We start from the raw sequence: 18495 nt of genomic DNA on the forward strand, positions 1-18495 counted from the left end.
AAGAATCATTTTAACAACAGAGCTGGTGCAGTCTTTAAAATGAAGATTGATTCAAACAGACTACACTAGCCTCAGCACCAGGTTGACATTAATTAACCTGCTGCAGACTGTCAAAACAAAAATCTGCATGCAGTTGAGATTTCCTTAGGTTAAAATTTGCAGCTCCAGCGACCTATGCATAACATCAGCTTATTTGACTGCTTTGAAATTTAGAAAGTGGGACACTGCTGTAACTTACTGTCACTGAACCACAGATAATGGGGTTTGAAAGAGCTTTCTTGGTCATCTATGTATCCTCTCCCTCCCATTGCACTAGTACAGAATTTTCCTCCACATTGAACTCATAAGGGTTAACTGCTGTGAGAGGGAGGAAGAGGAAAATCAGGGGTCAGGTCACGTTCTGACACTGGTGAACTTGCAAGTTACTTCTTAAGCATGTGCTTCCATCCCAGGTTCCTCCTGCCAGCAGTTTCTCATTTTAATCATACTCCCACAGCAACGCAGATCTTTAAATTCAGCAATTCTTTCTCAGGTTTCAGCAAGTCATTGGCAGCCTGAGCTATTTTGGGGATATTTTCTCTACTGCAGATGCAGCTTTGGAAAACGCAGGGAGCATGCTAAAGACCTGCAGCTATTTGCCTTGTACAATTTGCTCATTTCTCTTTATTTCTCCGTTTTCCTGCACTGATCACTTAAAGGACAATCTCCCTTGCAAACAAAATCCCCGGAGCCTGATTAGCTGGACTGAAGGCTCCCAGAAACGGATTGCCTGCCAGCCACAGCACGGTAAGGACATGGACACTTTTGGCTAGCTTTGCTTTGCAGTTTTTTAAGCTTTGCTGAACGTTTATTTGTGTCCATCGCTTCCAAATCAACACTGCTGGCATGGCAGGCAGTCTCCAGCTCCTGGTCTCCATTTTCATTCCCTAAAATCCTCAGCACTTGTAAGTAACACATTTATACTCACCGTCTTTGTATGTTCTAGAAATCAACGACTGACACTGATTTCGTTCAGTTCCAGCCTTCTTTTTCCCATTACATTTCAGCACATTTTTGAGATCTGTAATTTTTAACCATGATTGAATTGTGGATATGTCTGTTGCCTGAGCTCTCCTGATACTATGCTGAATGTCAGTTTTATTATTTAGCTGAGTAAATGATTCAAGTCTGGGACATGTTTTATGTACTTTAAATAGAAACATTATAAAAAAGGACCCGATATTGCTGATCTACAGTTACATACATTGCTTTGTCTTGTGCACAGGCTTTTCCTACAGCATTTTAAAGCTGCCGAATAATAGTGTGTTAACACTACAAAGACATCTCAGGTATACCACTAATGCTAAGGTAGCAGACCTATTTATACGAAAAATCATGCAGTTCTTCTTTTCTAGAAATGCATGAATTAAGCTCTGTAAAGATGGTGAGAGTCCCATTTTATAGCACATACAGTTTGGTTGAAATAGCAGTGAGAACAGTTAAATGTCCTCTGGTACTTATATCTATCTATCTATAGATATAGATATCACCCCAGGAAAATTGTTTATTTCTGATGAATCTACAACCCAAATTCTAGGACTGCCTGCAGACATTAAATGCAAGAGGTGTTTTTTTCTTCTTTACCTCTCCAGAGGCCTTTTGGAAAAATTGGAGTAGCTTTAAAATATCCTTTAATGGTTGGTGATACATTATTGCAACAACAACAGACGTCTCCTGAGGGCTTAATCTTTAGCATCCAAATATTTGACTGCAGCTCAGTGTGTGTTGTCCTATTAAGAGAGACATTTTGGACAGCTTGAAATTGTACTAGAGGTAGGGAAGCCTTCTAACAGAATAAGTAATGACTGCCTCCTGTGTCTACTGTCAGGAGATGGAGAGAGCACGGAGTACAAATGGAGTCCCATAAGGAACAATGTTTCTATAAAAGTGCTTAGACATTGCATCTGCAGTGGAAACAAAAGTTAGCAGGGCCCTCAGAGTTTGAGGTGTTCAATCTTCCCATCACCTTTTGATAGGATAGATATTTATTTCCATTTTTTAGATTGAAAATGTCCTGTGAGAGGTTTTCTGCAACAGGATAGATTTAAGGGGTGGGGAGAAATAATATTACATGAGCGTGTGAGTGCAGAAAGGGGCAGTGGGCCAGCAGAACTCAGCAACAAAACAAAGACTCTCAACAAGCATTTTTAGTCCAGGCTTTGTCCTTGGGCATCCATGGGCCTGAGTTATATGAAAAGTGAACAAATTGCTGAGGTACCAAAGAATCCAAATAAAAATAAAAATTAAAAAAAAAACAAGCAGAACACTTTGGATTACAAGTCAGCCTATTGGAGGCCTGATCCAAAGTTAACTGAAGTCAATGGAAAGACTTTGGGTTAGACCTTTGGTGTGGAGTTTTGCCTCTTGTAAAGGCCTCTCTCCCTGTTCACTACCAATTTACATGGTATGTTCTAAATTCTTTCTGAATGCCTGGCTGGGTTTTGAGCACTGACTCTCTTTTCACACTACTGAGTCTCAGAAATAACTCCATTGGACCTGTTGGAATTACACTGGTATAAAGCTAATAAGAGAGAAGCATCAGGTCTTTAGCCCCTGATCCAGCCTTGTTACTCCATCCTGAATATTTGAGGGATGCAGGGAGGTAGCACCCGGTTTGTTGGGAATATTGAAGGGGCCCTATACCTTCACAGAAACTGAAGGCAGAAAGAAATGCATACAGTTTGCTGCATTTTGAAAAGCTATTGCTAAAAAAAAAAAAAAGTTACTGAAGCAATTGCTGCTTATTGTCAGTAGAGGATTGGATATGAGTTATTTGAAGGATTGCAATGCAAACATATAAGGCCAGATCCCACATGCCTGTCAAAGAAGAAACTCTCCGTAAAGCCAGAAGTCAATGGAAGTTTTGCCTTCAGAAGAAGCCCACAAAGAGTTTAAAATCTGAACAATTTAAAGTGACAAAACTCATTACACTTGTAAACTTACGTAGATGACCATTACCTATGTAGGTGGAGCTTGTTTAGACTTATTATAGGCAAAATATCATTTTAAATTGTACCATTAAAGAGTTAATATTAGAGGAAGAGATCATGAATGGGTTACTCTACAATACACTGCAGCTTAATTCAGAAAGGAAATTACCTCTAAAATAGATAGGATCAAGTATAGATTAGATCAAAATAGGATCAAATATAGATTAACTTTTCATCTTTACAATAGACTACGGCATAGCTGAGTTCTCCTGTTGAAAACTGAACACCCTTATTGACATTAGTGAAGAGTTAAGGGGAAGGGGATATGGGTTAAAGGGATTAACAGTTTCTAGCTGTGCCAAACAGCACCACACTTATGCTGTGTTAATGCACATTAATATTTTGCCTGTCCACAGCCTCATGCACAACCCCTTTGCACAGATTTCTCATGCCAGGAACAAGAATAACATGCATCAGGGCTGTGCATGGGAGCCATTCCTGAGGCAAGGATCACACTTGCATGCACGAAGAGACTTTGCCCCCTGGAATGCAGGGCTCCCTGTTGTGGAGGGCCTATGAAGCAGCCTCTCTGCTGTTTATAGAGCCATGGTAATGAAGACAGTTTCAGTCCATGCTCCTGACGTTGGCTGTGATTATTCTGCTAGGCTTCTGTGTGCAGCACCTGTTATCACTTGGAGCTCTACCAACCTGTTACACATTACACTGTACTGCATATCTTTCACACCTGCTCAACTCTGGTGGCTGGTGCCCTGGCCATCCCTTTTAGTGAGTGCAGACCCACTCATAGTGCTAGACTCATGCAGTTCTTGCACTCCCTCCAGGGACTGCGAGTGACCCCTGCACAGGAACACAAATGAGGAGGGGGCAAAAGCTTCCTGCACTTTCTTCTCCCCTTGTGCACCTACACAGGGCCAGCCACAGTCCAGCTCAATATATATATATAGGTTAATAAGAGTTTAATTAAACTTTCAATGCATTGATTTATATTGCAGTAGCACCTGCAAACGCAAAGATCAGGGCCTCATTATGGTAGATATTGTACAAACTCAGGAATTTATGATGGACCCTGCCTAGGGACAATTAGCTGTAAAGAGCTACTGGATATAAATATAATGTAAAAAAAAATACATTGGGTGTAGAATGGAACCTAGCCTGATTAAAAATAGAGTTTACTACATAGTCTGACCATGAACTGAAAGGATATACTTATTCTTTCATACAGTCAGATTAACTCCCTTACATAGAAGGTAAAGAGAAAGTCTTGTGAGTGATCGACCTGTAAATTGTCCTGACAATTTTAGCTAAAAAATTATAGCTGTGAAGACTGCAGGCCTGAGTCTGTTCTCACTGGCTCTTGCTTTACACAGAGGTCACTCCAGTGACTTCAGTGAAGATATCACTGAATTACACCGGTGTAAAAGAGATGAGAATCAGTCCCCAAACATATGACTAAATAATAAGGGCCATATTCTACTCTAGTTCTGCATGTCGAGTTCCCACTGACATCATTGGAATTTCTATACAAAGTCTAACGTTGTGACAAGAGACAACATCAAGACAGGCCAGATTTAGCTTATGACATTGAAAAACGCTATTGAAAGTGATGGGATAATTAGACCAGTACATTGGATGATGGAGGCACGTGTGGGGTAATTTATATTTGGTCAATCAGTCTTTTTGAAGAAACCGAGGGACCTATTGTGGTCAGTACAGATGCAAGTATATTTACATGTATTGCAGGTGTTAATTACTAACAGAAGCTAGCTTCAATCTCTTGTGAGTGAGATTTCTCCTGTCAAAATCATTCATAGAAGGTTTCCATAAGGATCAGGGGCAGGAAGCCTGGTATAAATTTGAAGTAATTTTCGTGGAGTGACTCCAAGTGAGATCAGAATCCAGGTTCAAATGAGTAAACATTATCAAGGACATGTAAGGATATATTATACAGATGCTATAATTGTACTGCATGTTACAGTAAGTTTGACCTATGTGCTTACAGAAGGCTTTTCATAGATTGCTGTACTGATGTAAGAGGAGTAGACTAGTGCTAAAGGCATCTAACTAGGACAACTGCTTCTGTTACTGTATGCTTAGAACTGAATAGCTGTTAAGTCCAAATGAACACTTCTAAGGGTAGGTCTACACTGCAGCTGGCAAAGTGCCTCCCAGCCCAGGTAAACAGACTCACACTAGTTCAGCTAGGACACTAAAAATAGCAGCGTGGACATTGCAGCACCAGTGGAGGCTCGAGCGAGCCCCTTGAGCTTAGAACCCCCGGGTCAGGTGGGCTTGAGAGCCTGAGCTGCTGCCTGACCTGTAACACCCACACTTCTATTTTTAGTGCTGAAGCTGAGCTAGCGAGTCTCTTTACCTAGGCTGGGAGGCTCACTCCCAGCTGCAGTGTAGACAGGGCCGTCCTTAGGAATTATGGGGCCCTACGCAATATTATTAAACTGGTGCCCCTATGCCCGACAGTAGCCCGGTCTTGCAGCCCGGGGGAGAGGGGGAGGGAAGGGATGAGGCAGCAAAGGATACCAAGATGCCCGGGCTGCCTCATGGCAGCAGAGAGTCAGTTCCCCACAGAGACCCCCGTACCCTTTCCCTCACGCAGAACGCGGCCCCTTCCTAAGGAGGCTGCAGTGCACGCTGGGTGTGTGGGAGCTGACCCGCTCTGACCTGCTGTCATGGGCAGTGAGTGAAGCTGTCGCTTGGGGAGGCCAGCTCCCCAGCCCACCTCTTCTGCCTGTGGCCCCACCCATACACCACTCCTGCTCCGCCCCAGGCCTCGCCCCACTCTGCCCACGCCCCCTCCTCCCCACTGTCTCCCTCCTCTCTTCCCTCCCCCACCCTGTTCACCCCCTTCCAGCCAAATCCCTGAACCCAACTGAAGCAAATGAAAAAAACAGTCTTCTGCAATTTCCTTCTAAAGAAAATGGAGCATGTTTTCTACTGCATGCCAGAAGGTGAAGACTGGACATGTAAAAAATACCTAATTAAAAGCACTACATTTGGGAATAAAAAATGTCGGTCACAGGTTTTTTGATATGCCCTGAAGTTTGTGAGAGGACAGAAGGACTTTGGAAGCAAGTTTTTTTACTATAGTAATTAAAATTAAAATGTGTATTTTAGATAAGGGTGGTCTTTTGAAGGATTTATTTAAAAAAACTATATGTCTGAAGATCCAAGCATTTAAGACTAAAGATGATTGTGCATCTAAAAATCTATGCAAAAAAAAAAAATCTATACTAACAACCCCTTACCCCCCAGCTGCTTTCCCTACTCCACTTCCTTTCCTCCCTGTAACAGGCCACTTCACCTTGAATGATCCCTTGAAATATATGTTAACTACTTATGCTAAACAATCTGTTCAAATCTTGTATTTTACAGTGACACTAGTTCGTTTCCCAGACCTGAAGAGCTCTGTGTAAGCTCGAAAGCTTGTCTCTCTCACCAACGGAAGTTGGTCCAATAAAAGGTATTACCTCACCCACCTTGTCTCTCTACAATCCTACATTAGCAGTACAGGGTATAGTATATCAAGGACATCCATTTAAAGATGGCAGGCCCTGGGCTATATGAAATGGCTGTCACAGTAAACACCTCATCCACAATCACTGGTTAATGTTACTTTTATTGTGCTGAAAAGAAATAAATCCTTTGGAACAAAGCATTAGATATTTAGCATCTAACTCAAACTTGAGGCCAAACAACGAAGGACTGAATGCTACATGTATAAGAGATGCATCCGAAGAAGTGGGCTGTAGTCCACGAAAGCTTATGCTCTAATAAATTTGTTAGTCTCTAAGGTGCCACAAGTACTCCTGTTCTTTTTGCGGATACAGACTAACACGGCTGCTACTCTGAAACATGTATAAGAGACTAACTCTGTTGAACTGATTTTTTTTTCCAAATAAAATTTTACCTAAGACTAGTGAGGAAAAAGGAAACTAGAGTCTTTTTGCCTTGATGAGTTCTAATGATAGTTCTTTGCATTTATCTAGTGCTTTACATCTCAAGTACCCTGTAGACATATTAACTTCTCACATCCCCCATGTGAAACTGAAGGCCTGATTTAATAAATATGGATTGTAACAACTTTATAGTCACTTAGTCCTTCACAAAGTTTAAGGGTTATCCTGAACACTTCATAGCTGGTTAAAGAATGTACTCCGTACCCTGGCCACAGCCCAGGGATGCCGGAAGGGAGTGAGGGGGCAGGGAGCTATGGCCCCATCACTTTTTGCCAGTTGTAAGGGCAAGCAATGAGGGGGAGGCAGCAGAGAGGAGCAAGCAGCGGGCAAGCAGCGGGGAGAAGGGGCAACACAAGGGTCTGGGTGAAATGGGTGGCATGAGAGCAGCGCCTCAGGGGGAAGGGGTGGTGCAGGGGGGCAGGGCCACAGTTCAGACGCTGGTGGCCCCCCACTTTTAGGAAATTGCTGCTCCTGTCACAGCCACATCAAAATGCCTAGCAATAGCAAGGAAAGAATTCAAATCATTCTGCTCTAAAACCATTTTTCGTAAAGGAGATTCCATTAGCTGCTAGTAATGTAGAGTCTATGACAGTCACAGTTCTCATCTTCTCTATCAAGGTATATTGTCATAGAGTTATCCGTTATAGATGAAGAAAGTGACACAGAGGGAAAGCGCAACATTTTCAGATGTGGATGCTATTTTTAGGTACCTCCATTTTTGGATGCTCAACCTTAAACACCTGCAGCTCCACTAAATTGCTTAGTATCACTGAAAAAAATCAGACCCCAGGTTCTGAAGATGGGGACCCAAAATTGGAGGCGCTCCAAAGTAAGTGGTAACTTTTGAAAATTTGGGCCCAAGGCCACACAGTGAATCAGGGCAAAGACAGTAATAGAACCCAAAAAAATCTTAGCTCCCAGTCCTCTGTATTAGATAACACCATCACCCACAATACTTCCTGACATGTGACTGAAGGAATCACCAAAGCACCAAGAAATGTTTATAGATGAAAATATTTAAATGAGAGAATACATTTTAATGTAGTTGACAGAAATGGCCTATTAAATGCACATATTGAATTATAGCAAGCATGGTGGCAAAATGCAGAGAAAAATTCTGCTCTCATTAACTTCTTCTTTGGCTATCCCTCGATACACGGACGATGTCTGCCAAGGGGGTTCATTAGTGAGTTTTTAAGTAGCTGAGGAGCCTAGTTCTTGCCTTGCAGATTTTCCCGCAGAAGTGGGTAAATTAACACCAGTGCAAATATTTTAAGGTAACGTGGAAGATAAATCAAATAATTTGCCTGTCCTCATCTGTCCCAAAAAATTGGCTTTATAAAGATACTTCTTCTCCCAAAAGAAAAAAGCCTGACTTTGGTTCTTTGGTGTTTGCAGTGTTGTCGTAGCTTTGTTGATCCCAGGATATGAGAGACAAGGTGGGTGAGATGATATATTTTATTGGACCAACTTCTGTTGATGAAAGAGACAAGTTTTTTGAGCTCCACAGAGCTCTTCTTCAGGTCTTTCTTGGTAACAGAGAAGGAGGAGAAATCATGTTGCCCTGAAGTTATGGGAGGCATTCAGTTACTAGTAATTAGGACCACATAAGTACCGAGGATCTTTATGTTAGAGGTAGGTGGAAGCAGGTGGTGTTTTCTCCCTGTTCAGAGCAAAGTATCCACATATCAACTTATCCCCTTCCTGGGATTTGACTTTATTGGTAACATAAATAGTAAGTGTGACGTTGCACTCTATATGATTTTATAAAAATATGCTAATGAATGTGAATATAATGTAACCGAAATATACTTCATGCAAAAGGTCTCTTGTAAGGTATCATTACAAAGCTTATAATCTACTGAGTGTGATCATCCTATTTGTATGTATGTATCATTCTTGTGCCTGAAACTAGAAATATGAAATATAGCTCTGAGGGCCTATTGTAGTTATGCAAAGTGTGGGCCATTAATGGTGGTTTGGAATCTTGATGGCTCCCATCAACCAGGACAATTGACTGTGGATGGCTCTGTTTGCTTGCAGGCCTTCCTGTGAGTTAGGCTGGGAGGAATGAAGGCTTGGAGTCTTACAGTGACATGTAATCATGTCACCTGAACTGGAATCCATCTTTAACCTGGTGCTTTTCCTTTTAGAAGGAGGGGTGGGACCCCAGAAAGGAACAAAGGATTACCGCCTTGTGCAAAGCTATATAAGGGGGTGAAACAGAACAAAGGAGGCTGCAATCATGACAAATCCCCTAGCTACCATCTGAGCTGGAACAAGGGTTGTACTAGGGGAAAGGATTGTGCCCGGACTAGGAAGGCATCCAGTCTGTGATAGAAGCTTATTGAAAGATCTCTGAGGGTGAGATTTTATCTGTATCCAGTTTTCTTACTGTATTAGGTTTAGACTTGTGTGTTTTATTTTATTTTGCTTGGTAATTCACTTTGTTCTGTCTGTTATTATTTGGAACCACCTAAATCCTACTTCTTGTATTTAATAAAATCACTTCTTACTTATTAAATAACCCAGAGTATGTACTAATACCTGGGGGGGCAAACAGCTGTGCATACCTCTCTATCAGTGTTATAGAGGGCGAACAATTTATGAGTTTATCCTGCATAAGCTTTATACAGGGTAAAACGGATTTATTTGGGGTTTGGATCCCATTGGGAACTGGGCATCTGGGTGTTGGAGACAGGAACACTTCTTAAGCTGTTTTCAGTTAAGCCTGCAGCTGTCGGGGGACGTGGTTCAGACCTGGGTCTGGGTTTGCATCAGGCTAGCGTGTCTAGCTCAAACCAAGCAGGGCACTGAACCCGCAAGCTGGCAGGGAAAACGGGTTCAGAGCTAGTCTCGGCACATCAGGTGGCAGTCCCAAAGGGGGTTTATGTGATCCAACCCGTCACAGTAAGCCCATAAAGTAAACTTCAGCCTGGCTTGACACTGACGCACTGAATAGCCTTGGTCATCACATAGTCTCTTTCTCAGTTTCTCCATCTATATAACAATACTTGCCTATCTACTGACTTCACAGGGCTGGTGTGAAGATTAATTAGCTAATTTGCAGAGCTTTTTGAACATTTCATGTGCAGAGTATTATTAGTTGTTTTCTCTGTGCACCTACTTATCCAACTTTCTTTATTCTATTTTAAAATCAACATACTTCCCTTTTTCATGAGGGCAACCAGACTTATTTAAACAGGAAGAGGAGCCATTTCTAAAACTTCCAAATTAAACCTCATAGGATTAGTAATTCAAAGTAAAAAAGAGGAGTCACTGATGCCAAGCTACATAACAAGAGTTTAGAATTTCACAGTCACCTCTACTTTGGGGAGCTTCTAACAGAAAAATTTAACAAAGTTACAATGTTTGTTTAGAATTTTTTTCTATTTTCTATCAATACATTTCCAACATTTTCCCCCAAACATCTTTGGATTGTAATCATTTTACTCTGAGCCTCTGACCTTTCCTATCCTTGTTTTTTCCATACATAAAATTTTTTAACACATTTATAGGTAATGCTCAATTGATCATCTATTTTTAATGCAAGCCAACAGTGGATTAACTGTAGAGTCAAGATGATGTCAGTTCAAAACACTAAGATGGAAAGAACTAAGATGGAAACACTAAGATGGAAAGAACTGAGTTGAATCCTTCAAAAAAGCTTTGTCACTACAATAGTATTCTGCACATGCATCTAGAGAAACCTCCATGTTGTAGCTTTACAAAGCTCTATTTGATGGGAATGACCTTAGGTTAACTACTGATGCCTCAATGGATATGATTGACTGAGCCTTGACAAGATGCTATTATTTCTGGATGCACACTCATCCATCCTCTTCTCATTTATGAATTGGTTTATTCCCTGCTTGGATTAGGATTTAGGTCAAAAAGAAACTGACAGTAATACAAATGGAAGAAGTAGTATTTATACCTCTAAGGCACCAGACGTATCTTTAACGGTTTTGCTTTAACTAATTGAGCAATGAATTGCTCCCCAGAGCTAGGCCCTGTAGGCCATGTAGACCTAAAACATGTATCTTCAGCAAATACAACTTTCAGAGAACACCATATGCCCCTCCACTTTTAATTGTATTACCGTAGAACAATGAGAATTATTAGCTACCTTATTAACCAAATAGGGTTGCATCAAATATAACAGATGCCTAGACTTTAAAGTTACTTGTCTGCTTCAGCTTTAATCTGAACTTTTTTTTCTAGGTGAGCTCATGTCTCAGGTTTCATGAGGATGGGCATGAGGAAAAAACACTCTATAGCAGACCCAATAACCGATTATAATGGAATTACACAAAACCATATTGGGCCTACTTCATTCAGTGAATAAGCTTGACTCCAGTATAAGCTTCACCTGTTTGCACCAGTTCTGAATTTGGTCCAGTGTCTTTCTAGTATTTAGTATTCAATTACACCTGCCTTAGATAATACTCATTCTTTTAAACAAAGTAACCATCCCCAAAGAGAAGCAAATTTTCACTGTGCTTTTAGACAGTAAGATTGAGTTCAATCAACAAATGAAAGACTGGATGTTATAAATAAAAAGCAATTAAAAAACCACACAAACGTAGAGGAATGGTAGAGAAAACTAGTCTAAAACCATCCATCCTTTTGCTGCCAGCATCAAACAGAAGGACTTAAAAGTTCCTTATTGGCCAAACTAAGCAAGATCTAACACTCAACAAGTTAATTTAAAATTTAAAAAGTCAAAACTGGAATGAAACTTGTTGATTTTATCAAAATGGGATATTTCAATTGACCCAAAATGATTTTTTTTCAAAAATTTTGTTTTGTAGAACATTTTCAAATATTTTAGTTTCATTCCAATCAGCAACAAAAGCAAATTTAGAGGCATCAGAATTTCCTATAGAATGGAAATTCTGAGTTTCAACCAGCTCTATTAAAAATATTTTATTTTAGGAAGTAGATGAATTGAGTTACTGTGTCTATCGCACCAAAGTGCCTGATTCTTCATTCTGCCCCAGCTCTTTTTGGCTGTGACAGACTGTCAAGGCTGATTCCCCACTCTGAAACTTTGAGTGCAGAAGGTGGGGGCCAGCAAGGATTCTAAAAAATAATACTGGCCACTACAGGTTTGTATTAAACTCCCAAGGTTACAGCTTCTCTCTGACCTTGGATGGGTAGATGCTGCCACCACCCAAATGCAAAACCCCTTGGAACCCAAGAAAGCACACTTGGGAATTCCTTCCTGTGGGGTACCCTCAAGCCTTTTCACACATGCCCCCTCTGGGGAAGAGCTGAGAAAGAAAACAAAGGAAATTAGCTGTTGGCACCAGCTAACTAAACAACATATGCACAAACCTCTTAGGACACCAAAAATCCAATCTTGTTCTTAAAAAAGGTAAATTTTATTAAAAACAAAAAGAAAGAAAATACACCTGGAACTGAGGCTTTTGCTAGATTTAAAAAACCCACTTACAAAAAATTAAACATCAAGAATAACCTTCTTGAGATCCAGCTTAAAGGTTACAAGCAAAACAAAAAGCATTTGGGGTTAGCACAGAGGAGTCCACAAGCCAATAAGAAATAAACAAAAATAAACCTAATCACGTCTTTCTAAACATTCCTGATCTACTTACATATCTGGGTTGTTAAATAAGTAGTTCTAGACAGGATCTGATGATTTTCATATCTGGCCTTCAGCTTCTCAAGGCATAACTGCTCCCTGTTCCCCTCTTTCCTGGAGAAGAACAACAGCACACAAAGGGAAAGCTTTTTTCCCAATTTTAAGAAGTTCTAGCCTTCTCATTGGCTCTTTTGGTCAGGTGCCCACTCCCTTCCTTTTACCTGGACTTTTTTAACCCTTTACAGGTAGAGCAAGTAGAGAACAGCTACCTAGAGGGGCTTTATAGCTAACTGGCTGGCTAGGTGTCTATAAAAGGGAGCCAACCCTGCCCCTTCATTTATTACACAGACATAAGGCTGCTCTTACACAGGGAGACACAATAGCTCCCAGCCAGACCAAGAACATTGTAATTGCCAGTGTCTCCAGGCTCTTGATCCTATATAAAAGATTTTTGGTCATGCCAATTGTATGTTCCATAGATTGGATTTAATAGAGTATCTATCCAGATACTTATATGGTTGTCTTCATTATAATTGAGTTTAACACTATAACACTATAACTATAACACTATAGTTATAGCACTATAACACTATAACTATAAGTGTTGTGTGGCTTTAGCCACACAACACCCCCAGTGAGGTAGGCAAGTATTATTCTCATATTTGACAAAATAACAACTGTGGGACAGCATAAATTAAGTGATTCTCCCAAGGTCACACAGGAAGTCGTGAGCTGAGCGAGGAAATGAACTCCAGTCTGTTGAGGTCCAACCCAGTGCATAGTCCACTAGACATGGGGTTCTCAAACTTCATTGCACCACGACCCCCTTCTGACAACAAAAATTACTACATGATCCTCAGAGGGGGACCAAAGCCTGAGCCTGCCTGAGCCCCGCTGCCCTGGGTGGCAGGGCCAAAGTCAAAGCCCAACTCCCACTGTCCCAGGTGGGGGGGAGGGGAGCAAAGCCCCAAGGGCTTCAGCCCCAGGCAGGGAGCCTGTAACCTGAGCCCTGCCACCCAGGGCTGAAGCCCTCGGGCTTCAGCTTTGGCCCTGGGCCCCAGCATTAAAATGGGGTCCCAACCCACAGTTTGAGAACCACTGCACTAGACTATCCTTCCTACCTTTAAGGAGAATCCCGTCTTCCACTGCATCATGTACCAGTTTCTCCTGGGCAATGCTGATATTAATTATTAATATATTTCATATGTGTATCATGGTGGAGCCTAGGATCCCCAACCAGAGATTGTGGCCCCTTTGTGCTAGGTGCTGTACACACATACACCCCCCAAAAGACATTTTCTGCCTCAAAGAGCTCACAATCTAAGGCCTTGGCTACACTTACCCGCTAGTTCGACGGCTGGAAATCGAACTTCTGGGTTCGACTTATCGCGTCTAGTCTGGACGCGATAAGTCGAACCCGGAAGTGCTCGCCGTCGACTGCAGTACTCCAGCTCGGCGAGAGGAGTACCGCGGAGTCGACGGGGGAGCCTGCCTGCCGAGTGTGGACCAAGGTAAGTTCGAACTAAGGTACTTCGACTTCAGCTACGTTATTCACGTAGCTGAAGTTGCGTACCTTAGTTCGAATTAGGGGGGTAGTGTAGACCAAGCCTTAGTTTATAGAATAGACAACAGGTGAATATGACAAACAGAAAGAGGGAGCACAATGAGACATTTATGATTAGTTCAATAAGCAGAACACCAGCTTTGGATGGGGTTTGGCTATAAATGAGTAGGTTCTATGTGGAATGGTTTATTGGTTTGTTATTTGATGATGGTTGATTTATAGATGAGGCTATCTGAGTAAATTTGTATGTAAATTGTAGATGTAGCTAAGTAATGGGTAGGTGCCCAGAGTTTGTGGATGGGTGTTATTTATTATTATTAAACTTTTGTATTGTGACAGCACCTAGAGGCCTGAGCCAGATTGGGACTTGCTGTGTGAGACTCCATCTGAGCATACAGTCAACAAAAATCCTGGAGCTAAACTTTTATAAATTAAAATAAATAAGAATAAAATGACTTTGTACTAAAGTCAGGATTTGAACAGTAAATTCTCAACTGTCAGGCTGTTTACTGTACTATAATAATAACAGACTAAAGGTTAATTCCAGTTTAACAATTACTGCACAAGGAAAAGAAAAAATAGATTGGCACAGAGTCAAGTCTAACCTTGATTGGGCTCCATTGCATAAGCAGTATTGCAACTTCCTGCCACTAGAGTGTGTCAAAGCATACATGAGAAATAAACCTCTTTATACTTTGAGTAATTTCTTTCAAGTTGCTACCAACACATTAGATAAAGTCAAACTGCCTGAATGTATCATTTGTGCTGAAAATACATTGCTGCGTGAATTGCTATAAATATTCCTAAAGGTTACATAAATATAGGACAGAGTCTCATGACTTCAGTCTGCTAGTGCAGGGCGTAGGGATTTTGACAGGAATATTGAGCAACAATACAGTAATCCAGAAGCAATGCAGCCAGTTTTAAGATCCATTATATTATGATTGCCTTTTCACTTAAATGTCAATAAAATATCCCTTTCAGGCTGAGACTCTCACAGTGGTGTAATACAATGACCCAATTATTTTGTACCGAAAAACTAGCACATCCAGTGTGTGTGTGTGTGTGTGTGTGCACTGCCCATGAAATGGATGGGTGTAGCTGAATAGTTACATGTATAATGGAAGGAAAACATTACAGGACTGATTTTTTAAAAGTTAGGGATATACACAAACTGAAAATTTGCTCCTTTACTGACAGTCTAGCTACTACACTGTATTTAGACATCCAGTAACCAAATTGAATACCACCTGCAAAATCTGCTGATTTTTGCCATCAGCCATCAAAACAGCTAAGATTAGAAATCTGTGCATATAAAATGTCACAAGTCAAACTTAATACACTGAAAAATTCAAGTATGTAGAGTCCTCACTGATTTCAAATGGACTACCCATGTGCTACACTGTTAGAGTTAGGCACATGAGTGAGTGCATTGTTGAATCAGGGCCTTAATCTCTCCGGGTATGTCTGCACTACAATAACACACAGAGTTGGGCTTGCAGGGCTCCGTCGGCGGGGCTATAACACTGCCGTGTCGACACTCCAGATCCCTGCCTCCAGCTCGAGTCTGAACATCTACACTGCAGTTTTATAGCCCATAGCCTGAGCCAGCTGACACAGGCTAGCCGCGGATGTTTTACTGCAGTGTAGTCATATATACCCTCTGTCTCAGTTCTCCATTTGTAAAATCAGAATAATAATTCTCCCTTCCTCCCACTTTTTGTGTGTCTACAATAGTTAGAATGTAAACTCTCGGGGAAGGGACTGGCTCTTATTAGTGTGTTTGTACAGTGTCTATGGGGCCTCTGTCTTGGCTGGGGCTTTTAGGTCCTAGCAGAATACAAATAAACAACAATTAGATAACCTTAAAATATACCAAACTAAAAAGCAACAGACATATAACGATGTTTAGAATATAGGAGTCAGTGGAACTACTCACGTGCTTAAAGTTAGATATGTAGTTAAGTGCCTTGCTGGAGCCTAAGGCACTTGGCCAACATCACATAGTCTATTTTATTTTCCCTCAGAAGATTCTTCCAGGCCTCCCTCGGAAACTTTATCTCCCAAAACTCTCTGTGCTGTTGTGACAAAGAGGACCACAGCTTCTTCTGAAGTCCATCAGGATCCTGAGTTGACCCACAGGGGTCATTACCGAGTAACAGGTGATGCATCTATTAATTTCCCATCCAGCACCCGAAGATCATAGAATCATAGAATATCAGGGTTGGAAGGGACCTCAGGAGGTCATCTAGTCCAACTCCCTGCTCAAAGCAGAACCAATTCCCAACTAAATCATCCCAGCCAGGGCTTTGTCAAGCCTGACCTTAAAAACTTCTAAGGAAGAAGATTCCAGCACCTCCCTAGGTAACCCATTCCAGTGCTTCACCACCCTCCTAGTGAAAAAGTTTTTCCTAATATCCAACCTAAACCTCCCCCACTGCAACTTGAGACCATTACTCCTTGTTCTGTCATCTGGTACCACTGAGAACAGTCTAGATCCATCCTCTTTGGAACCCCCTTTCAGGTAGTTGAAAGCAGCTATCAAATCCCCCCTCATTCTTCTCTTCTGCAGACTAAACAATCCCAATTCCCTCAGCCTCTCCTCATAAGTCATGTGCTGCAGCCGCCTAATCATTTTTGTTGCCCTCCGCTGGACTCTTTCCAATTTTTCCACATCCTTCTTGTAGTGTGGGGCCCAAAACTGGACACAGTACTCCAGATGAGGCCTCACCAAGTCAAATAGAGGGGAATGATCACGTCCCTCGATGTGCTGGCAATGCCCCTACCTATACAGCCCAAAATGCCGTTAGCCTTCTTGGCAACAAGGGCACACTGACTCATATCCAGCTTCTCGTCCACTGTAAACCCTAGGTCCTTTTCTGCAGAACTGCTTCCTAGCCATTTGGTCCCTAATCTGTAGCAGTGCATGGGATTCTTCTGTCCTAAGTGCACTTGTCCTTGTTGAACCGCATCAGGTTTCTTTTGGCCCAATCCTCTAATTTGACTAGGTCCCTCTGTATCCTATCCCTACCCTCCAGCACTCCTCCCAGATGCAGCCTCTGAAATGTTTGAAGCCCTTTTCAGCCGCATAGCGTCAGCTAACTGCAGATCTTGAACTCTGATCTTCCTCTTGGTAACTTTGTGTGTAATTTTGTAATGTAGCTATTGAAACAGCCTCACATCAGAAGAGGTGTGCAAAGTGTAGGGAAAAGAACAGTGACTGGCAAGCTCTCATTTTCACAGCCTATGTTTAGCAAGTACTTCATACTTCAGGGGCCTGATCCTGCAATCAGATCTAAGTGGCCACCCATGCAGAGCCCTACTGAATTCATAGGATTTTCCAGACTACATCCTACTGAATTCATAGGATTTTCCAGACTACATCCTAATTTCCCCAAAGAGTAGGACAGGACACAGGAACAGTAAGCAGCTAGCTCTGTGGGAGTAGTACAATGAGAGGTATGTGTCATGCACATAGCAGCTCAGAGGAGCTTGACCTCCACTACGGAAATCAAACAGGTGGGACCAAAGTTCTTTATATGTCCTCTGGTAAAAATTCTGAGGAAAGATAAACCTCACAGAATCCCCAGCATCTTTGTTTTACTCACCTACAGAATACATAGTAGTATGGAAAGTTATGACCCTACTATCTTGGCTAGGAAATGAAATGCTTAAGAAACTATTTCCATATACCTTTGCGTTTCATGCATTGTTCACTTTAGTCATGTCCTTTCCAGTGGTAGCTGTGCCCACTGTAAATGTCCTCACTAAACATTTTGGGGGCTAGGAATTGAACTTGCGGCTTTTACACAGAAGGAAAAACACCCAGCAGTCGATATTTAAATTCTGTCCTGAGGCAGAAAGAATTTGATGTATGTGAAGGATTATTTTTACCCCTCCAGTCATCTGGAAGTTATGCAGCAACCTTTGCATAGTCACAGACATGCAGCACTTCACTGTACAAGTGGTGTGATGAGGATGGCTACAATCTGAAACTAAATTAAGGCTATCAGCAGGTGGAGCTCTGCTCTTCCCCAGGCTCTTTTGTTTAGTTCTTCTGGAATACGGTTTTCTGACACTATATGCTAACAGCCACAGGAGCCGAGTACGTTGTCAACTTTGGGACAGATCCTCCATTACAATATAGCCACTTTGCACTACTTAGGCAGGGCAGAGGAGCTGGATTCTGGCTGCAAATGACCACTGGAGAATTCTACTGGAGGAGGGGAACTCTCGTAAAGTTGGCAGAATTGACTCCTGGGCCAGCCACACTACTCTTGGCATAAGAGGCATGTTGGGGATAAGAAGGGGGCATGGCAGAGCTTTACTAAACTACTTTGATCCTCCATTGGCATAGGGTCCCTA

General features: G+C 41.8%; 1 protein-coding gene across 10 annotated transcripts in view; it reads left to right on the top strand.

The window, feature by feature from the left end:
* Positions 1-456: 456 nt before the first annotated feature.
* Positions 457-18495, top strand: part of AMMECR1 (AMMECR nuclear protein 1) — a 152697-nt gene continuing 134658 nt past the window's right edge. For 2 of the 10 annotated variants that reach the window (XR_010590432.1, XR_010590431.1), the window contains exon 1: positions 458-786. Coding sequence is in view for 6 of the 10 variants with exons in the window: in XM_065557280.1 (XP_065413352.1) it covers positions 615-786 (172 nt within the window). In the remaining 4 variants the exon portion in view is untranslated. Of the gene's footprint in view, positions 787-18495 lie in introns of all 10 variants that reach the window. The other 8 variants (XR_010590430.1, XR_010590433.1, XM_065557280.1 and 5 more) reach the window with 8 other exon arrangements.

The sequence above is a fragment of the Chrysemys picta genome, chromosome 9, assembly GCF_011386835.1.
Source record: "Chrysemys picta bellii isolate R12L10 chromosome 9, ASM1138683v2, whole genome shotgun sequence".
NCBI classification, from domain to species: Eukaryota; Metazoa; Chordata; order Testudines; family Emydidae; genus Chrysemys; species Chrysemys picta.